At 48.7% G+C, this 15,730-nt stretch overlaps 6 protein-coding genes across 6 annotated transcripts; 2 read left to right on the forward strand and 4 right to left on the reverse strand.

Moving 5' to 3' along the window:
• Positions 1–483: 483 nt before the first annotated feature.
• Positions 484–2,766, forward strand: BU26DRAFT_513278 (general substrate transporter). Its single transcript, XM_033827587.1, has 4 exons — positions 484–788; positions 886–1,693; positions 1,763–2,121; positions 2,198–2,766. Exons 1-4 carry the CDS (start codon positions 496–498, stop codon positions 2,499–2,501), a joined length of 1,764 nt encoding a protein of 587 aa, XP_033691453.1. The 5' UTR covers positions 484–495; the 3' UTR covers positions 2,502–2,766.
• BU26DRAFT_536610 (U3 small nucleolar ribonucleoprotein-like protein Mpp10) lies at positions 2,766–5,183 on the reverse strand (the record flags this gene model as incomplete). Its single annotated transcript, XM_033831360.1, has 3 exons — positions 3,835–5,183; positions 3,695–3,777; positions 2,766–3,512 (listed from the first exon to the last, which is right to left on the reverse strand). The coding sequence occupies exons 1-3, from the start codon at positions 5,147–5,149 to the stop codon at positions 2,766–2,768; spliced, it is 2,145 nt and encodes a 714-aa protein (XP_033691454.1). The 5' UTR covers positions 5,150–5,183.
• A 150-nt stretch (positions 5,184–5,333) lies between these two features.
• On the reverse strand, positions 5,334–5,625 carry BU26DRAFT_513280 (uncharacterized protein). Its single transcript, XM_033827588.1, has one exon. The coding sequence runs from the start codon at positions 5,534–5,536 to the stop codon at positions 5,348–5,350; it is 189 nt and encodes a 62-aa protein (XP_033691455.1). The 5' UTR covers positions 5,537–5,625; the 3' UTR covers positions 5,334–5,347.
• Positions 5,626–7,578: 1,953 nt separating this feature from the next.
• On the reverse strand, positions 7,579–9,105 carry BU26DRAFT_574581 (uncharacterized protein; the record flags this gene model as incomplete). Its single annotated transcript, XM_033834333.1, has 3 exons — positions 7,579–8,334; positions 8,403–8,911; positions 9,084–9,105. 3 exons carry the CDS (start codon positions 9,103–9,105, stop codon positions 7,957–7,959), a joined length of 909 nt encoding a protein of 302 aa, XP_033691456.1. The 3' UTR covers positions 7,579–7,956.
• Positions 9,106–9,400: 295 nt separating this feature from the next.
• On the forward strand, positions 9,401–10,262 carry BU26DRAFT_472739 (uncharacterized protein; the record flags this gene model as incomplete). The annotated part of the gene is made up of 1 exon (XM_033825443.1): positions 9,401–10,262. Exon 1 carries the CDS (start codon positions 9,501–9,503, stop codon positions 10,260–10,262), a length of 762 nt encoding a protein of 253 aa, XP_033691457.1. The 5' UTR covers positions 9,401–9,500.
• On the reverse strand, positions 10,237–12,042 carry BU26DRAFT_513282 (uncharacterized protein). The gene is made up of 2 exons (XM_033827589.1): positions 11,130–12,042; positions 10,237–11,075 (listed from the first exon to the last, which is right to left on the reverse strand). The coding sequence occupies exons 1-2, from the start codon at positions 11,752–11,754 to the stop codon at positions 10,351–10,353; spliced, it is 1,350 nt and encodes a 449-aa protein (XP_033691458.1). The 5' UTR covers positions 11,755–12,042; the 3' UTR covers positions 10,237–10,350.
• Positions 12,043–15,730: the final 3,688 nt, after the last annotated feature.

A 15,730-nucleotide genomic window follows, 5' to 3' on the forward strand; every position in this document is an offset into this window, starting at 1 on the left:
GCGTTAGGCTGGGCTCGGCCCTCTGGCTTGTTTTTACATGGCCAGTAAAACGGGACGGAGGATTTGGGCAGAGCGGCCTGTTGTCTTTTGCGACGACGGCCCATGTCCGCGCTCCGGCAACTAGCCACGGGAGGATGGGGGAAGAGAATCGCTTTGGCGTTTTCAATAGGGGATGGCAGTGTCGAGATCGTTCTAGGAGGAGAAGAATGACGGATGTCGAATAGCTAGGTATCACATATTTCGGGTTGGGCCTCTGATACTCAAGGCCTTTCCGACCTAATATACTAGCTGTCTTTTTGCATCTGGCTTTGGAACCTTGATCGCAACATGTACCTCAGCCTTGTTCCGCGAGCGGTCACAGGAGTGACCGGCCTCGTGGGATCAAGGGTAGGCTCGACCCGCACGTGCCCATTCCTGCCCTAGTCACGCGGCTCCAGCCCGCGCCTTTCCGTGGCTTGTTCCGAGACGGTTGCAGTGTGTCATCCAACGGGTCGCATGCCTTCCCCTCTACCAGCCGCCATACAAAGTGTGTCTGGATGTTCGTCCCCCGATCGCGAAACTGCAGCCTTGGCTTCCTCGGCGGATATAGAGCTGCACAGTATGGTTGACACTGCTGCTGAACCGCTGATCACTGACCGCGACGAGCGCGCGTTTCCGAGAGATCATGATGCACTGCGTGGATATGAAGAGGATGATGTCGTTGATGAGAGCGGGCTGTTGGCGCCGGGGAAGTTCATCTGGACCTTGACGGTTTGCGCGGGGGTCAGCGGCTTGCTGTTTGGATATGAGTATGTTTTATGTTCCCCTTGTTTCGATGCCACGACCGCATGTGGGGACGAGGCAGCGCACACTTGAGTGAGCGTGGATAGCTGATGTGCAATTCAGTACCGGCGTTATATCTTCCACCCTCGTGTCTATCGGGTCCGACCTCTCCGCCCGCCCTCTGACCACGCTAGACAAGAGCCTCGTTACCTCCTGCACGAGTTTCTTCGCGCTCGTCGCATCACCCTTTACCGGTGTCCTCGCAGATCAGCTCGGAAGAAAGAAAGTCATCCTCGGCGCCGATATACTCTTTATACTTGGAGCGCTATGGCAGGCCTGGACGACCACCGTGTGGGGAATGATTGCGGGTCGATCGATCGTCGGAGCAGCCGTCGGAAGCGCATCGTTTGTCGTTCCGCTCTACATCTCGGAGCTGTCGCCCAGTCCGTTTCGAGGGCGATTGGTGGTGGTTGCGAGTCTGTTTATTACGGGCGGACAGGTGGTTGCGTATATTATCGGCTGGTTGTTCTCTTCAATGGAGCATGGCTGGAGATGGATGGTGGGTCTTGGAGCGCTGCCAGCGGCGATACAGTTCCTCATGCTGTGGTTTATGCCCGAGACACCCAGATGGCTAGTTAAGGCAGGACTAAAGGAGGAGGCGAGACGGGTACTCGGGAAGGTGTATGAGCGGAGTGAGGGGTTTGATGGCAGGCATCTCGTTGGTGCAGTGTTGAGGAGGGTCGAGAGGGAGATTACGGAAGAGGAGGATGCCATGGGCGAGAGGGAGGTAGTCCGGGCTGGAAAGCATGGCTGGAGAGCGAAGATGGATAGGGTGCATCATGATTTCTTGCAGCTTGTTACGGTGGGAGGACATCGGCGGGCATTGGTTATTGCATGTATGCTGCAAGGTGCTCAGCAACTATGCGGATTTGTAAGTCCTCGTGAACCCTTTTTTCACAACATTGTCAAGGCTTTGGAGCGTTGGTCTAACTTGGTATAGAATTCCCTTATGTACTTTTCTGCGACCATCTTCTCTCTCGTCGGCTTCCGCTCCCCCACTCTAACGTCTCTCTCTATCGCCCTGACCAACTTCGCCTTTACCCTCGTCGCCTTCCACTACATCGACCGCATCGGACGTCGCCGTATCCTCCTTTGGAGCGTCCCCATCATGGTCATCGGACTCGCTCTGTGCGCCGTAGCCTTCAATTTCCTGCATCTGCCTGGCCAGGTTGGCTCCGAGCAAGCGCACTCCACGGCTTCTAATAGTAAAGTCTGGCCATTGGTCATCCTCGTGGCGATGGTAACCTATGTCGCGGGCTACGCAATCGGCATGGGTAACGTGCCGTGGCAGCAATCTGAGTACATCCCCCTTTCCCCTCATTCCCCCTGCCATCTATCCGCTCACCCATATCTTCACACTAACCCCCACACACAGACTCTTTCCTCTCTCCGTCCGCTCGCTGGGCTCCGCCCTCGCCACAGCCACAAACTGGGGCTCCAACACCCTCGTCGGCCTCACATTCCTCCCCATGATGGAGTTCTTCACGCCAGAGGGCACGTTCGCGCTTTACATGCTAGTTTGTGTGGTCGCGTGGTTTGCGATATATAGAATCTATCCTGAAACTGCAGGGCTAAGTCTGGAGGACGTGGGGAGTCTTTTAAGGGATGGGTGGGGAGTGAAGGGTAGTGTTGGGAGGGCGAGGGCGAGGGCGAGAAGGCGGACAGAGACGGGAGGTTAGATGTAGAGTTTTTGGGGATTATAGCACTGTGGATTGGATGTTATCTTTTAATGTGCGGTCGGGACTGTGACGCACGGCGTGCGCATAGCACTTGCTCTAGCGACTGGAAAGGTTGGAGCCGATGTTTGGACAGGACCGAGCACCACTATCTGACACGCTCAAACGAAGAAAGACGAACAGATTCTTCGGGTCAAATGCGTGAGGCATACCCCTCGTGGGGATCTCTCCGTGTTGATTAATAAACTACAGATGCAGAATCTCTCCTCAAAGCTTGAAGCTAGCAGCAGCCTTCCTCGACGCCTCCCTGACCTCCTTGCCTTCCACGTCCGTCACCTGACCCTTCTTTCCAATAACCTGCACTCCGCCCTTCTTCAATTCACCCAGCAACTGCTTCTTTTCTTGCTTCTTCCTCTCTCCAGTACGTTCCTCCTTCGGCTGCTGGTGAAGACCCGCCTTCTTGATCCTCTCCTTCTCCCTCCGTCGTCTCCTAAACTTCTGCTCGCGAGTCATCTCCTCCCGAGCAACAGGCATACCGCCCTTAGTGACGATCTCAGTCCTGCGCTTCTCCTCACCGGGCTTGTAGAGTTCCTGAGGAGCAAGCATGCCGGAGCCCGCAACTTCGCCGCCCGCTGTGGGTCGTGCGTCTTCCATTTCGATGGCCGGGGCGTCGACGCGGATCTCGAGATTCGCAGTGGCTGGCTTGGGCTTGAAGTGGCTGGAGCTGAGGGAGTCGAGCTTGCTACATATACTCTTCCACAGGGCCGAGATCTCCTCATGCTCCTTCTTGAGCTTCTGGTCACGGGAATCTACGTAGTTCGGATCTGTGCTACGCAGTAGATCCTCCTCATACATCTCGGCAAGACCTTTTGAGGCCTTGCTGTCATCGAGCTGGAATTCGCCTCGTCGCACCTTAGGACCAGTTGCGAGGTCGTCTGGTCTGCGTCGAATGACCTCATCGAATTCACCCCGAAGGATGCGGCCTTTGATTAGGTCTTCGATGCTCTGTTGGACCTGTGAACGCGGGTATACATTAGCAGATGTTCGAATTGCAAAGAAAAGAAGGTAGGGAGAAGACACCAGCACAGCATCAAGTACGCATAAGACTTCCCAAAAGTACTCAAACGGGACTTGAGAGGCACCTTAAGGCGTGGATGAGACAGAATAGAACCCCTGGCATATTGCAAGCTCCATACCTCGGCTGTAATCACAGGCGTCGGTTTACCGGCACGCTGAAAGTCGAGATTTTCTTCCAGGAGGGAATTGAGTGGGCGGTCGCCTAGATTCGTGCCAGGTTAGCTAGGCACTCAGCGTAGTACAGAACGTCATTTCGTACCAGCAGAGGCCTCGCCTGAGAGCTGCCATTCACGACGCGCGACGTTGGCGGCTTCCAATTTTCGGATCTGTTCCGCTATTTTAGCCTGCCTGCGTTGGTACGTAGATTGCCGGGATTTCGGGTCGGCGCTGTCTAGGTCGGTGAGCTCGCCATCAGACTCGGCACTGTCGTCGTCTTCAAAGAGATCGCGGTGAACCCGAGACATGGTAGCTCGGACCTGGTCTTCCATGTCTTCGTTATTCGGTTGGGCTGCATCCGGGGGAAAGTTGTGCGGATTCGGGCGACCGCGCCTTTTCCGTTTGGATTCTTTTCTGGCGGGTGGTGCAAAGAAATCCTTGTACATGAGATTGTTTGCATTATCCATCGAGTCAACACCGTCCATCTCGCCATCCTGGAACTCGTCGTCGCTCAGCCCTTCCGGGGCGTGCAAGTCAACGTTGCCAAACGTCGGGCCGTTTTCGTCGTCGGATTCGTCACCCGTCACTGCCTTTGCTGCCTTGCCGGCAGTAGCGGCGAAGGGATCGGCATCCCAATCGATCTCTTCATCGTCACTATCGGCCGCCTCACCCCGTGTGTCTTGCTGCTCTAGAAACCCAGTTTGTCTGTTAAAGGTGTCCAGCTGGAAGAACTCGTCGTCGACACCGTTATCGGGGCGATAGGTTGCGGCTTGGCCGTATTGGGACAGGGCGTCGGAGAAGATATGTTCCTCTTCATCCTCCAATTGGTCCTCTTCGCCCGACGCCGGATCTTCATGGCCCTCTTCTCCATTCAGGTCTCCCTCTTCGTCTGCTACGTCCTCACCGTCGTACTCCCAGTCGACGCCCTCCTCCCCAAGGCTGGACGCGCTCTCGATCTCCTGCCCGTCCAAGTCCGCTTGTGAAGCTTCGTCCGAGCCTATTGCTACCGGCCCGTCCTCTTGCGGCAGCAATAGCTCAATCTCTTCGACTGCAGCATCCACGACCTTGCTTGTCTGCTGGAAGACCTGGTCTGCGCTGAACCCCTCTACATGGAGCTTCTTCAAGCGCAAAACGCCTGCATCCCCGTCTGGTGCTTCCCCTCGTTTTCTCTTCCTGCGCAGATGCTGCTGGCGCGCGATTTGCTCGTGGCTGACCGCAGACGCGATCGGGTCGAGATAGCGTTTCGCCGCGGTGAGGAAGGAAGCGTTGAGCCGGGCGGTGGGCTGCAAAAAGGCGAGGGGGTTGGCGAGGAATGCCGACGGGGAATGTGCGAGCTCCATGGGCGGCGGCTGCGCGGAGCCAGCAGAGAGCGTGTGGGAGGAGATGGAAGCGTCGGGCGAAAAGGCGATCGGCGCCATCGTTTGCTGCGGGCGCTGAGCGTTGAGTGCGGCGGGCAGCGCACGACCACAGTGGGACCGTTTTTTCTCGCGTCTGTCTCCATGCCAAGAGTTCGCTGGTCCGTGCTAGCGCGCCTCCCGCTTTCTTACCATATCACGTGCATATGTAGTACCCGTGGACCTACCTAGATTATGTACACTGGCCTCTTCGTATACGCGCTATCGGCACCGTTGAGCCCCGTCTCCTCCTCCCTGTGCTCTGTCTTCAGACGCCGCTTTCCGGCCTCCTTTCCGCCTCTGCCAGCCGGAATCGGACACGCCGTCGTCTCGCTGGATATAGACACGCACCGCATCCCAGTACTTCACCGCTACCGCCACGCAGAATGCCAGCTGGAACAGGATGGCCATGAAGGTTATCCATGGCGCCACGTGGCGGATATAGTTCATCAGCTCAGGCTGCACCTCTAGCTACTGCGGAAGATGCAGGCCTCTCAACCCCCACATCGACCAGCACGAACAACGACTCATTATCCCCCACTGCGTGATCACAACGATGTCTAGGTTGCTGAGCGCACAGAACAGATCCTTCCAAAACACCGCCCAGAACAGCCGTCTCCCCAGCCATCGCTCCAAGGCGCACTCCGCGGCAAAGCTCAGGAGCCAGGTGACGAGCCTGGAAACTAGTCAGTGGTGGATACAGGGGCAGAATCAGCGACTAACATGAGCGTTTCTGGAATATGACGGCAGTTAGGACCTCGCGGAGGGACCAAGAACGACAAGGTCACCGACGTGAGGGAGCTGGACCAGACGACCATCATGCCGATTGAGGCGAACAAAGCCAAGGTCCGCCCGCCAACGCCGAGTGCCTTCGGGTGATGCCTCCATTTCGTCGGTCTCCATGAGTGTACTCCTCCACGGGCCGCACGATTCTGGCCAACTTCACACCAGACCGTCTCCTCGCGACCTTGGGCAGACGGTCGCCGCACACGCTGACCACGAGCCTCGTTGATTTGGTGTTCGAATCCTTGCAGCAGCCGCGGGATAGACCCTTCGGTCTGTGAAGCACCGATGACACATCCGATAACGACAGCCGATGTGACCCACAGGTACAATCCAGAAAAGGCGATGCTATGTGCTTCGATATTGGGCCAATTAGCCGCGTTTGGCTCAGACGAGGCTGCCTTCAAGAGCAGCCGCCGATAAAGAAAGCCTCCGCAAACACTGCAGGCAGGGATTTTGTTTGCCTGTCCGCTGCTAGGGTGCCGGCCGTCTCTTCGTGAATGTGGCGGATATCTTCCTCAAAGTTCGGATAGCTCCGGAATTCGACACTGCATTCCTGGTCAGTAGCACTCGATACCACCGCTCCTAGGAACATACTAGTCTCTGCAAAACTGGCCCACGCTTTCGGCCTTCCCACAGTCATCGTACGATACCATGAAGAGAGCCAAAGCTTTCCAGGTCCGGTCGTAATCCGGGTCCGCCGCATCCATCTTCACCTTAGAGCATGTCTTCTTCGCTAGTTCCACCGTCGAGCGGCAAATAGAAAGTGTCAGTAGCATGCTCATCACGGAATCGACTGGGTCGCCTAGCAGATGCAAAATAGTAGCTACTTCGACACTGAAACCTAAAGGCGGACGAGGAAACCGGGATACGAGTTGAAAGAGGGGAAGTTTCCAGGTCACGATTCTAGTCCTTGACCAAGGTCACGGTACCATTAGCAGGCATTCTAAAAGAATACAATCGAAAGAGCGGGTACCGGATAGCCGAATGCTCGAACGATTCGAGCATCTGGCTAGGGTTGGTGCGTAGTGCTTCGCGGAGAGAGCTCTTACTCACTAGTGGTATGTCAGGATTTACTCTAATCCGCTGCTTGTATCGCCATCTTACCAGACGTCTGAGATGGGGTACGCTGTCCAGTCACTCCATATGATGTCCTGTAATCTTTCTGCACGCACTCTCGGTCAACAACCGCGTTCCTGAGAAGAAGATGTGGCTTTCGGGAGCACATTTTTGGTTTAAAAACTGATAAACGGCAAACACATCCCCGAAGTCAAACCCCCTCGTGCGGTTGGTGATGGTTGGTAAGGAGCAACTCATCTCCACAGGAATCCAAAATGTGGTATTACGCTGTTGGATCAAGACGACAGCGTACAACGCGGCACAGGTATATATCTTCCTTCAGCTCGTTTGGTGCTGCATCACTCTCAGACCCGCATTTAGACACCGAGAAATACTGTGGGCTGCGAGGCTACCAATCGCCGCCAGTTTTTGGTTTCCTGGACCAATGGTCATGCTCACGCGACAACATGACCCCCCTTATGTACAAAAAAATCACCTACGCCTGACTAGGAGGAATGCAGAAGGGCGGAAGGCGTCGTATCCGAAGTTCCACTCACTCACATTTTCTACATATGGGCTTATCACGGCTCTATCAGTACCAATAGGCGGTACAGCCTTGCGCCGACGGCGCATCGTTCTGCACCCCACGACAGCTAAGGACTGTAGCACATGTGCTCCCGCTACGGAGCTGAGGTCGAGGGGTAAGCGAACTGTCTGGACCTTCATACAGCCACAAGTAGCTGTGCGCAGCAAACCAAGGCGTCTTTCCATAATGCTTCCGAGCGTCACGACCTAGACTTGGAAATCCGTCCCCTGATTCCTGACCCCAGATACGAGAGGTCTCTGATGACGAAGGTGTCCACGCTCAGCTCGCCTCCTCGCGACCATGAGCTCTGTTCTTACCGTCCCTTCATCAAGTCAGGTCCATCGCATACCCGCTCTCCTTTTACCCAGTCTCGTCCTTTGTATAGCGTGCTTGTCGACCGTCTTCAGAGCTCATCGTGTCCTTTTCGCATATCCTGCGTTACCTCACCCTCCATTTCTGGTGCATCGCTACCAAAAACCTGGCCAGAACCAGCCTTAGCCTGCAGAATTGTCGTCAGCATGGCCTCCACCACGGACGCCATGATCCTCTTCCCCTGACGATAGATAAACACGTTATCATTCATTGGGGCGTGGACCGCCAGCGCAGGGAACTTCCTCTCCGACAGCCCAAAACTTTCCGCCATGGGCGCATACTCGACCGCATCTGCGACGCCAAATGTGACGTACTTGTCGAACTTCTTCGCGACCGGCGTCAGCTCCCAGCGCAACGCATTCGCTTCGTTATCCGTAGCGGCGAAGATGTAGGCAGCGAGTTTGTCTGCCTGTTTCTTGAAATCAGCTATTTGACTCACACACTGTGAGCATGTGGGTATTGGGTTACGCTACTCACCGCCATGTAGACATCCATGTTCCGCTCATTAAACTCTCCTATCACCGTCCTCGTCGCTGTTTCCAGGAATTTCCCCACGTCGGCTTCCGAGAAATGCCCGTTCATGACTTTATTATCGCCGTCGGTGTTCTTATAGCACACAATCGACGGCATCGCTAGCCCTTCAGCGTCGGCAGTAGGCATGTCGGTTACGTATCCGAAGACGTAGTCTGCGTGGTGCTTTGAGGCTACGGTACGGAAGACTTCCAGTAGGGCCTCTTGATCGGGGCGGAGGTACGCCATGATCACGATGTCGTCGGTGGCCTTGAAGGCTCCTACGTTCTCCGGCTCGATGTGTGTTACGGTAGGTATTTCGTGTTTCGTCACGAACGATCTTATAGCTCTCTTCGTCCGCCTCCCTCTATACCTCGTCACCTCCACGTCCTTCCCTCCATTCTTCTTGAATAGCCTCACGGCCGGGTAGGCGTTCACGTCGTAACTTCCGCAGAGCTCCTTTTCCTCATCGCAGTCTATTATTACGCAGAGTGTCTTGACGCTCTCGGCGGCTTCCCCGAAGGCTTCGTGGAACGCCTGGACGGGTGCGAAGGTTCGCGCGGAGAATGCTACAACAAGAAGTTCGTTGTCTTTCAAGAGGGTCTCGAAGCCAGCTTTGGTGACGTCTTGCATTAGGATCGCCGTTACAAGCATCGGTAGCGTGCCCCATATGGAAAAGAGTGTTGGTGTTCGCATCGCGAAAGATTGAGGGATCATAAATCAACGCTACACCACAACGAAGGGTTGAGGAATCTAACTGCACCCGACCGCGTAGCACGCCCGAGACTTTTGAAGACGTCAGACGCGCCCTCGGACTTAAGAGGCTCGATCCCAGACGCAGATCAGGCACGTCTGCACCCCTGGAACCTGCCTCGTTTCACATCCGTAACGGAGATCCTGGCTTGAGGAATACCACCCCACCATGAGCGTAGATCAGATTACGGAGCTCCAACTTTTAAAAGTGCCTCGCTCGCCGAAGGGGCCTCTCCCCAGTCCCGAGCAACTGCTGTTCATAATCACTCACCATATCAGCGACCCACCAAAATTATCAACAACATTCCCAAGATGCTCGCCCACCTCCTCCCAATCCCTCTCCTCGCCGTGCTAGCCACAGCCGCAACTACACAGAATTATACCTGCCCACAGCACCTCTACAACGTACAAATCTTTTCCGAAGATCCCCTCATAATCTACATCCCCGAATTTATCACGCACGAAGAAGCGTCCCATCTGCAATCCATATCCACCGGTCGCTTCTCGTCCTCCCAAATCGCCGACCAAACGGGGCAGCAACACCTCGCCAGCACCCGCACCTCGCGCTCCACTTCGCTTCACAGCGACGAGGTTGTCCGCTGCATCGAAGAAAGAGCTCTGCAATTCCAAGGCTACGACATCCCGCGGACGAGGCTCGAGCCTATCCAAGCCGTCACGTACTTGCTGGGCGAAAATTACAAGCCCCACACTGACTGGTTCACGTCGCCCACCCAAACTACACCCGAGTTCGGCGGAAACAGAGCCACTAGTTTCTTCGTATACGTCGCCGCCTCGACCGACATCGTCGGCGGGGGTACGCAGTTCCCGCTGCTCGATGCGCCGACGAATGAGCGCTGGTGCGAGTATGTGAATTGCGATGCTGGGTTCGATGAGGGAGTGACGTTTAGGCCGCTTCCGCGGAATGCCGTCTTTTGGCGGAATTTAGTAAAGGGGAGGGGGGATCGCAGGACGTTACATGCGGGGCTGCCGGTCCAGAGGGGGGAGAAGCTAGGGATGAATATTTGGACAAGGGAGGCAGAGTTGGATGGGAGGTACCGGAGTCAGATTATCTAGGCGCAGTATAATACCGGCAATTGGGGAGATTTGATATGAAGAAATGCTGTGTTTGCTTAGGATGGAATGCGTTGTATAAGCGGCATTCTCATAGAGAAACCATAGCAATACCGATAGCAATCGCCAATGATATACAAACCCAGATAGAGGCAGTAGAAGGAATCGTAGCTGCGCTTGGAGCTACCTTCAATTCGACACTCGTCCCCGAAATGGTGGTGCATTGCTCTCCGCAACTGTAGCCATTTGGACAACAATTACCGCCCCGATTCGCAGCACAACTATACCAGGCACTTGGACACGACCCGCCTTGCGGTGCTGCCGTAGTCGCCATGCTCGCACCGTTGGGCGCTACAATGGTCACACCATTCGTATTGATAATTGTGGCGCTGGACGTCATAATACAAGTCCCTATGGTTTGACAATCCCTCCCAATCCTACAGCATCCGGAAGGATAGTATGCGCTGCAGACATAAAAGCCGACTGGACAGATGGACTCTCCGGGGAAGGAAGAGATGGGCTGGTTCGAGGGCACGGCGGAGTTGCTAGTAGGACGGACGGGTGCAGAGGGAGCGATGCTGCTACTTGAGTCCCCGCCGAGACAGGTTGCGCCGGTTGCACATGTAAGGCCAGATTGGCAGCAGCCGCCCCCCAAGCTTGATGGGCAGGAGATCCAGCTTGCGGGACAGGTCCGCGACGCGGACGGCGCGGAGGACGGTGTTGTAGGGACCACGACTACCGCCGTCGAGGTAGAGGAGCTGAGAGTTGCGGAGGTAGGGGGCTGGACGAAGGTGACCGATGTTCCTGCTATGACGCCTGCTCAAATGTCAGCCTTGTTCGTTCGAAACCGTGGGCAAAACAAGCACTCACATCCCACATCCTGACAGCTATATCCTGGTAGGCAGCACCCTCCGTTTAGGCTGTCAGGGCAATCTGTATACCCATTCTCCGTATCACAGGTTATCGTTCCCGCGCACGTCTGCCCTTTTGGACAGCAGCCCACCGTGCCATAGCCCGTATCCTCGATAGAGATGCAGTTCTGGTCGGTCCCGCAACAGCTGTTCGGCGCGCCGATAGAAGAGCAGTCATTCGTACCCTCTGGGCATCTGAAGCCACGCTTCAGGAGGGCATCTCGCGCCCGGAACCGTAGCAGCGAATCGAATAGTCCCTTCTCGGAATGCGGTCGCAGCGGTGATAACGCTTGGGCCGTAATGTTTACAGGCTCTTCTGATTCTTGCATGTCGGACGCGAATATCCAACTGTCCAGGAAGAACATTTCGCCCTCGTCGATGCTCATTTTCTTCACCCCGATTGGCTTCTCGCCGCGCTCTAGTTTTTCCCGGACGCCGAGGCTTCTTTTCACATGTGTTTCTTCTTCCGGAAAGTACTTCATGTGCTTCGGAAGGTTGTGTGCCAATTGTGGTTCCGCAGCGAGAGGGGCAGCGCAGAAGAGGAGGATGGTAGGTGGGAGGGCGAGCAGGTTCGGTAGCTTCATCCTTGGTCGAACTTGGAGTCGAGAAGTGCTACGTATGATTCGATGCCTATATCGGGTACTCTTTAGGTAGACGAGAATGCAGAGAGGGATGTGGTCTGCATCGTGCACACGAGAGAGATGTTGGTAAAGGTGGTTGGGGTGGGCACCACGCTTCTCGAAATTGGCGAGGCTGGGATGAGCTGGCTCCTCGATGTTCGCGCCATGGCAACTAGTGCAGGGTGCATCCTAAACGACAGACGAACGAAGAAAAATCGTAGGTTGGCGGTAGGTTGCGAAGTCAGAGGTAGGATAAAGAGTAACGTACTTTATCATCGAACCGCCCATATCATCGAACCACCCAAAAAATGCCAAGCCCCTACTAAAAAGCCGCCATCTTAGTTAGATTACTCTAACTCTAAGCTACTTAAGATAAATTTAGATAAGCTATCTAACTTATCTATATTATCTTTAACTATCTAGCATATTTACGTGTTATACTCTAGCTTACTATAGCATCTATAGCGTTACTAAGCTAGCTAGCTATTATATACTACTACTTCTTTATACTACTTTTTACTCTTATTTTAATTTATAGCCTTTCTTTAAGTAACTAACTATAAGCTAGCTTTAATTATAAAAGTATCTTCTTTTTAAATTTACTTTCTTTTATATAAATTATACTTCTTTTTCTATATATTAGTATTATAATAGTCTAGTTTAGAGATTTACCTTAGGTTATATAACCTCGAGTTACGTAATCTTATTATATAACCTAGTCTAGCGTCTTAGCGCTTAGCACCTCTATATATAGAGCCTCTTAGAGTATTCTTCTACTTCTTACTTTTAGATAGCTAAATTTAATCTAATCTACTCTACTTATCGCTCTTATTCTTATAGCTTGTAGAGACTATATTATCTATAATTAACTTATCTAGCTAGATATTCTAGAGTATACGTATAGTAGTAGAGACTATAGAGCTAGCTCTTATAAGCTTTATAAAAAGCTTCTAATAAACCTATATACGTAGATAGATATCTATTAATATTAGTATACTAATAATTATAATTAATATATAGATCTTACTTAAGATCTTACTAGAAAGCTTACCTAAGAAGAAGCTTACGTATCTAGAAAGGTTAAAAAATATAATACGCTTACGTTAACGCTACGTTACGCGCCTACTACTCTTCTAGGTATTCTACTAACCTCTAATAAAGCTCTAGTAATTAAGAAGCTAGTTACCTACTTCTAATACTAGTAACCTAGCTATATAAGCTATAATTATCTAAGCGCTTCTACTATATAGAAAGCTATTAAGAACGTTAATTCTAAGAAGAAGTCTATAGAGCCTATAGAGCTATAGATACCTAAGAATAATATATTAGAATATAAATCTAATAATTTAGAAAAAGCCTAGCTCTAGAAGAAGTCTTCTCTCTAGAGCTATCTACTAGAGTAATAAATCTATATAAAAAGCTATTTAGTAGTTCTATATTTACTCTACTCTACTAAATATCTATAAATAGTCTTACTATTAAGCTTAGAGACTTAATTAATACTAGAGTAGGTAGTTACGTTCTAGTATACCTAAAGTACCTTTAAACTCTTAGAAAAAATCTCTACGTTAAGCTATTACGTATAGAACCTATTTCTCTTACTAGTTATAATAGATAACCTAATAGCTAGATAGATAAATACTTTAAAGCTAATTTAGTACTAGAAAGCTACTAAATACGTACCTACTTTATATATTATAATACTAGCTACTATAACGTAATAATTAGTTATAAGCTACTTAAAGAAGCTAACGTTTAGATTAACTATAAGTAGCGTGTACTAATATAGCTAGATACTAATTAATTAATTAATTATAAAGGTAACGTGTTTATCTCTATATAACTCTCTTAATCTACTACTAAAGCTTAAGCTACTTACTAAGCTAATGCTAATTACTATAATACCTTAATATTAGTAGTAGAAAAGCTAAGAGTAATATAATAAGAGAAGAGAGAATTATAACGCTAGAAGCTTTAAGAAAATCTACGCAAGATAGATAGATAGCTTAAGAATCTTAATCTATCTACTAGATTGCTCTATAAGCTAAAAAAGCTACCTGTTTTATAAGGAATATACCTAAAGGCTAGGCTTAACGTTAATATAGTTAGCGCTACTACCTTTATAATTAACGCGCGTAGAAAAGACGTTATAATTAGGTATCTTAGTATCTATAAGGTAGATTAGCTTATTACTAATAAGAAGAAAACCTCTACTACTAATTCTAAGAAGAAGCTCTACTAGTTAATTACTTAGAAGCTTCTATTTTTAGAATACGCTAGCGCAACTATAGCTTATTTCTCTAAAAAGAATTCTAATTCGCTACTACTATATTAAGAAGACGTTAATTATAATATTAAGCTTATAGTAAAAAATATACTAACTAATAGCTCTTTCTATAGTATATTACTAGAATATCTATAGCTTATATATAACTACCTAGAGAATTACCTCTACTATAGCTTTATTATTTATAGTAACGCGTTATACGCGTTACTAGTTCTATTTACTAAGAAGCTAGAAAAAGAATAGAGGTTCTACGTTAACTACTAAAAGCTTAATACTATTATAAAAAAAGACGTCTATTCTATTTCTCTTATTTAGAAAACGCTTATCTACTTATTACGCGTAAAGGTCTTTATAAAGTTAGATATTTAGTAGACTTTCTATAGAATCTAGCTTAATAAGTTAGTAGAGAATCTAACTTTTTTCTATACGTAATATAATATCTATAAGTAATATATAGAGCTAATTATTTATAAATATTTAGAAGGCGTAGTAAGTAGATTTAAAAAAAAAAAATTTTAGTAGATAAGCTCTTATATTTTACTATAATATACTTTATAAGTAAGCTAGTTATATAAGTAAGCTAGTTATATAAGTAAGCTAGTTATATAAGTAAGCTAGTTACTTTTACTAAGTTTCTACTAATAATTATCTTAACTACTATAAGTCTACCTACTAATACTAAGTTATTTTCTTAAGAAGCTAGAATATAGCTTATAATTTAAGCTATCTAGACTAGCTAAATTTAAAGTAAGTAACGCGCTATAGTAATCTACTATATTCTCTTATTATTATTATAAATATAACGTGCTAGAATAATACTATAATATAAAAAAATACCTAATTTAGTAAAACTTATAAAGAATAAAAAGTAGATAATAGTTAACTATATACTTAACCTAGATACGTAAGAATTTACCTCTTAGCTTACTACTATTTAAGATATAGCTAATATACTACTTACTAAGTAGAGTAGAAAGGTTATAGATAAGAACTAGCTAAATAACTTTATTACGTGCTATTCTAAGCTTAAAACGCGGCTTAATTACAAGTATAACTATTAGAGAGTAAAGTAAAAAGATTCTATAATTATTTAGGCGTAGTTTAACCTAGTAGGTAATATAAAGGCAAAGTATAGTTTTACTAATAAAGATACGTATAATTTTAATAAATCTAGCTGTATAATAGAAATAATATTACTTTAGGTAGTAGTTACTAGCTCTAAGAAATAATCGCGACTAAAGAGTCTTTAACTAGGTAATTATAAGTAGATTTTAGTAATTATAATAGTAAGAGTAGTAGGTAATATATAGATTCTACTATTTCTTATTATTATAGGTAAGAACTACCTCTTAGTATAGTATAAAGATAGCTAGCTACTATATAACTAGGTTATAGCTATTTCTAAAAGTAGCTAGATAATAAATAAAGTTAGTATTATATAGTTAAAGTACTTTAACGCGTATACTAAGAGTTACGTTATAGATATATATTACCTACTATAAGAGCTAGTCTATAGTCTCTACTACTATAAGCGTTCTAGAATACCTAGCTAGGTAAATTAGCTATAGGTAGTACTATCTCTATAAGCTATAAGAATAAGAGGTGCTAGTAGAGTAGGTTAGGTTAAATTTAGCTATCTAAAGGTAAGAAGTA

The sequence above is a fragment of the Trematosphaeria pertusa genome (genome assembly GCF_010094035.1).
Source record: "Trematosphaeria pertusa strain CBS 122368 unplaced genomic scaffold BU26scaffold_1, whole genome shotgun sequence".
Lineage (NCBI taxonomy): Eukaryota > Fungi > Ascomycota > Dothideomycetes > Pleosporales > Trematosphaeriaceae > Trematosphaeria > Trematosphaeria pertusa.

What these genes read in the sequence shown, in the direction of transcription:
- BU26DRAFT_513280 (XM_033827588.1), bottom strand. Translation starts at nt 5,536, where the DNA reads ATGGCCATCCTGTTCCAGCTGGCATTCTGCGTGGCGGTAGCGGTGAAG.
- BU26DRAFT_513282 (XM_033827589.1), bottom strand. Translation starts at nt 11,754, where the DNA reads ATGAAGCTACCGAACCTGCTCGCCCTCCCACCTACCATCCTCCTCTTC. An exon ending in TAGCTGTCAGGATGTGGGAT is followed by an intron (nt 11,076 to 11,129) that starts GTGAGTGCTTGT and finishes ACATTTGAGCAG; the next exon opens with GCGTCATAGCAGGAACATCG.
- BU26DRAFT_513278 (XM_033827587.1), top strand. Translation starts at nt 496, where the DNA reads ATGCCTTCCCCTCTACCAGCCGCCATACAAAGTGTGTCTGGATGTTCG. An exon ending in GGCTTGCTGTTTGGATATGA is followed by an intron (nt 789 to 885) that starts GTATGTTTTATG and finishes TGTGCAATTCAG; the next exon opens with TACCGGCGTTATATCTTCCA. An exon ending in GTGCCGTGGCAGCAATCTGA is followed by an intron (nt 2,122 to 2,197) that starts GTACATCCCCCT and finishes CCCCACACACAG; the next exon opens with ACTCTTTCCTCTCTCCGTCC.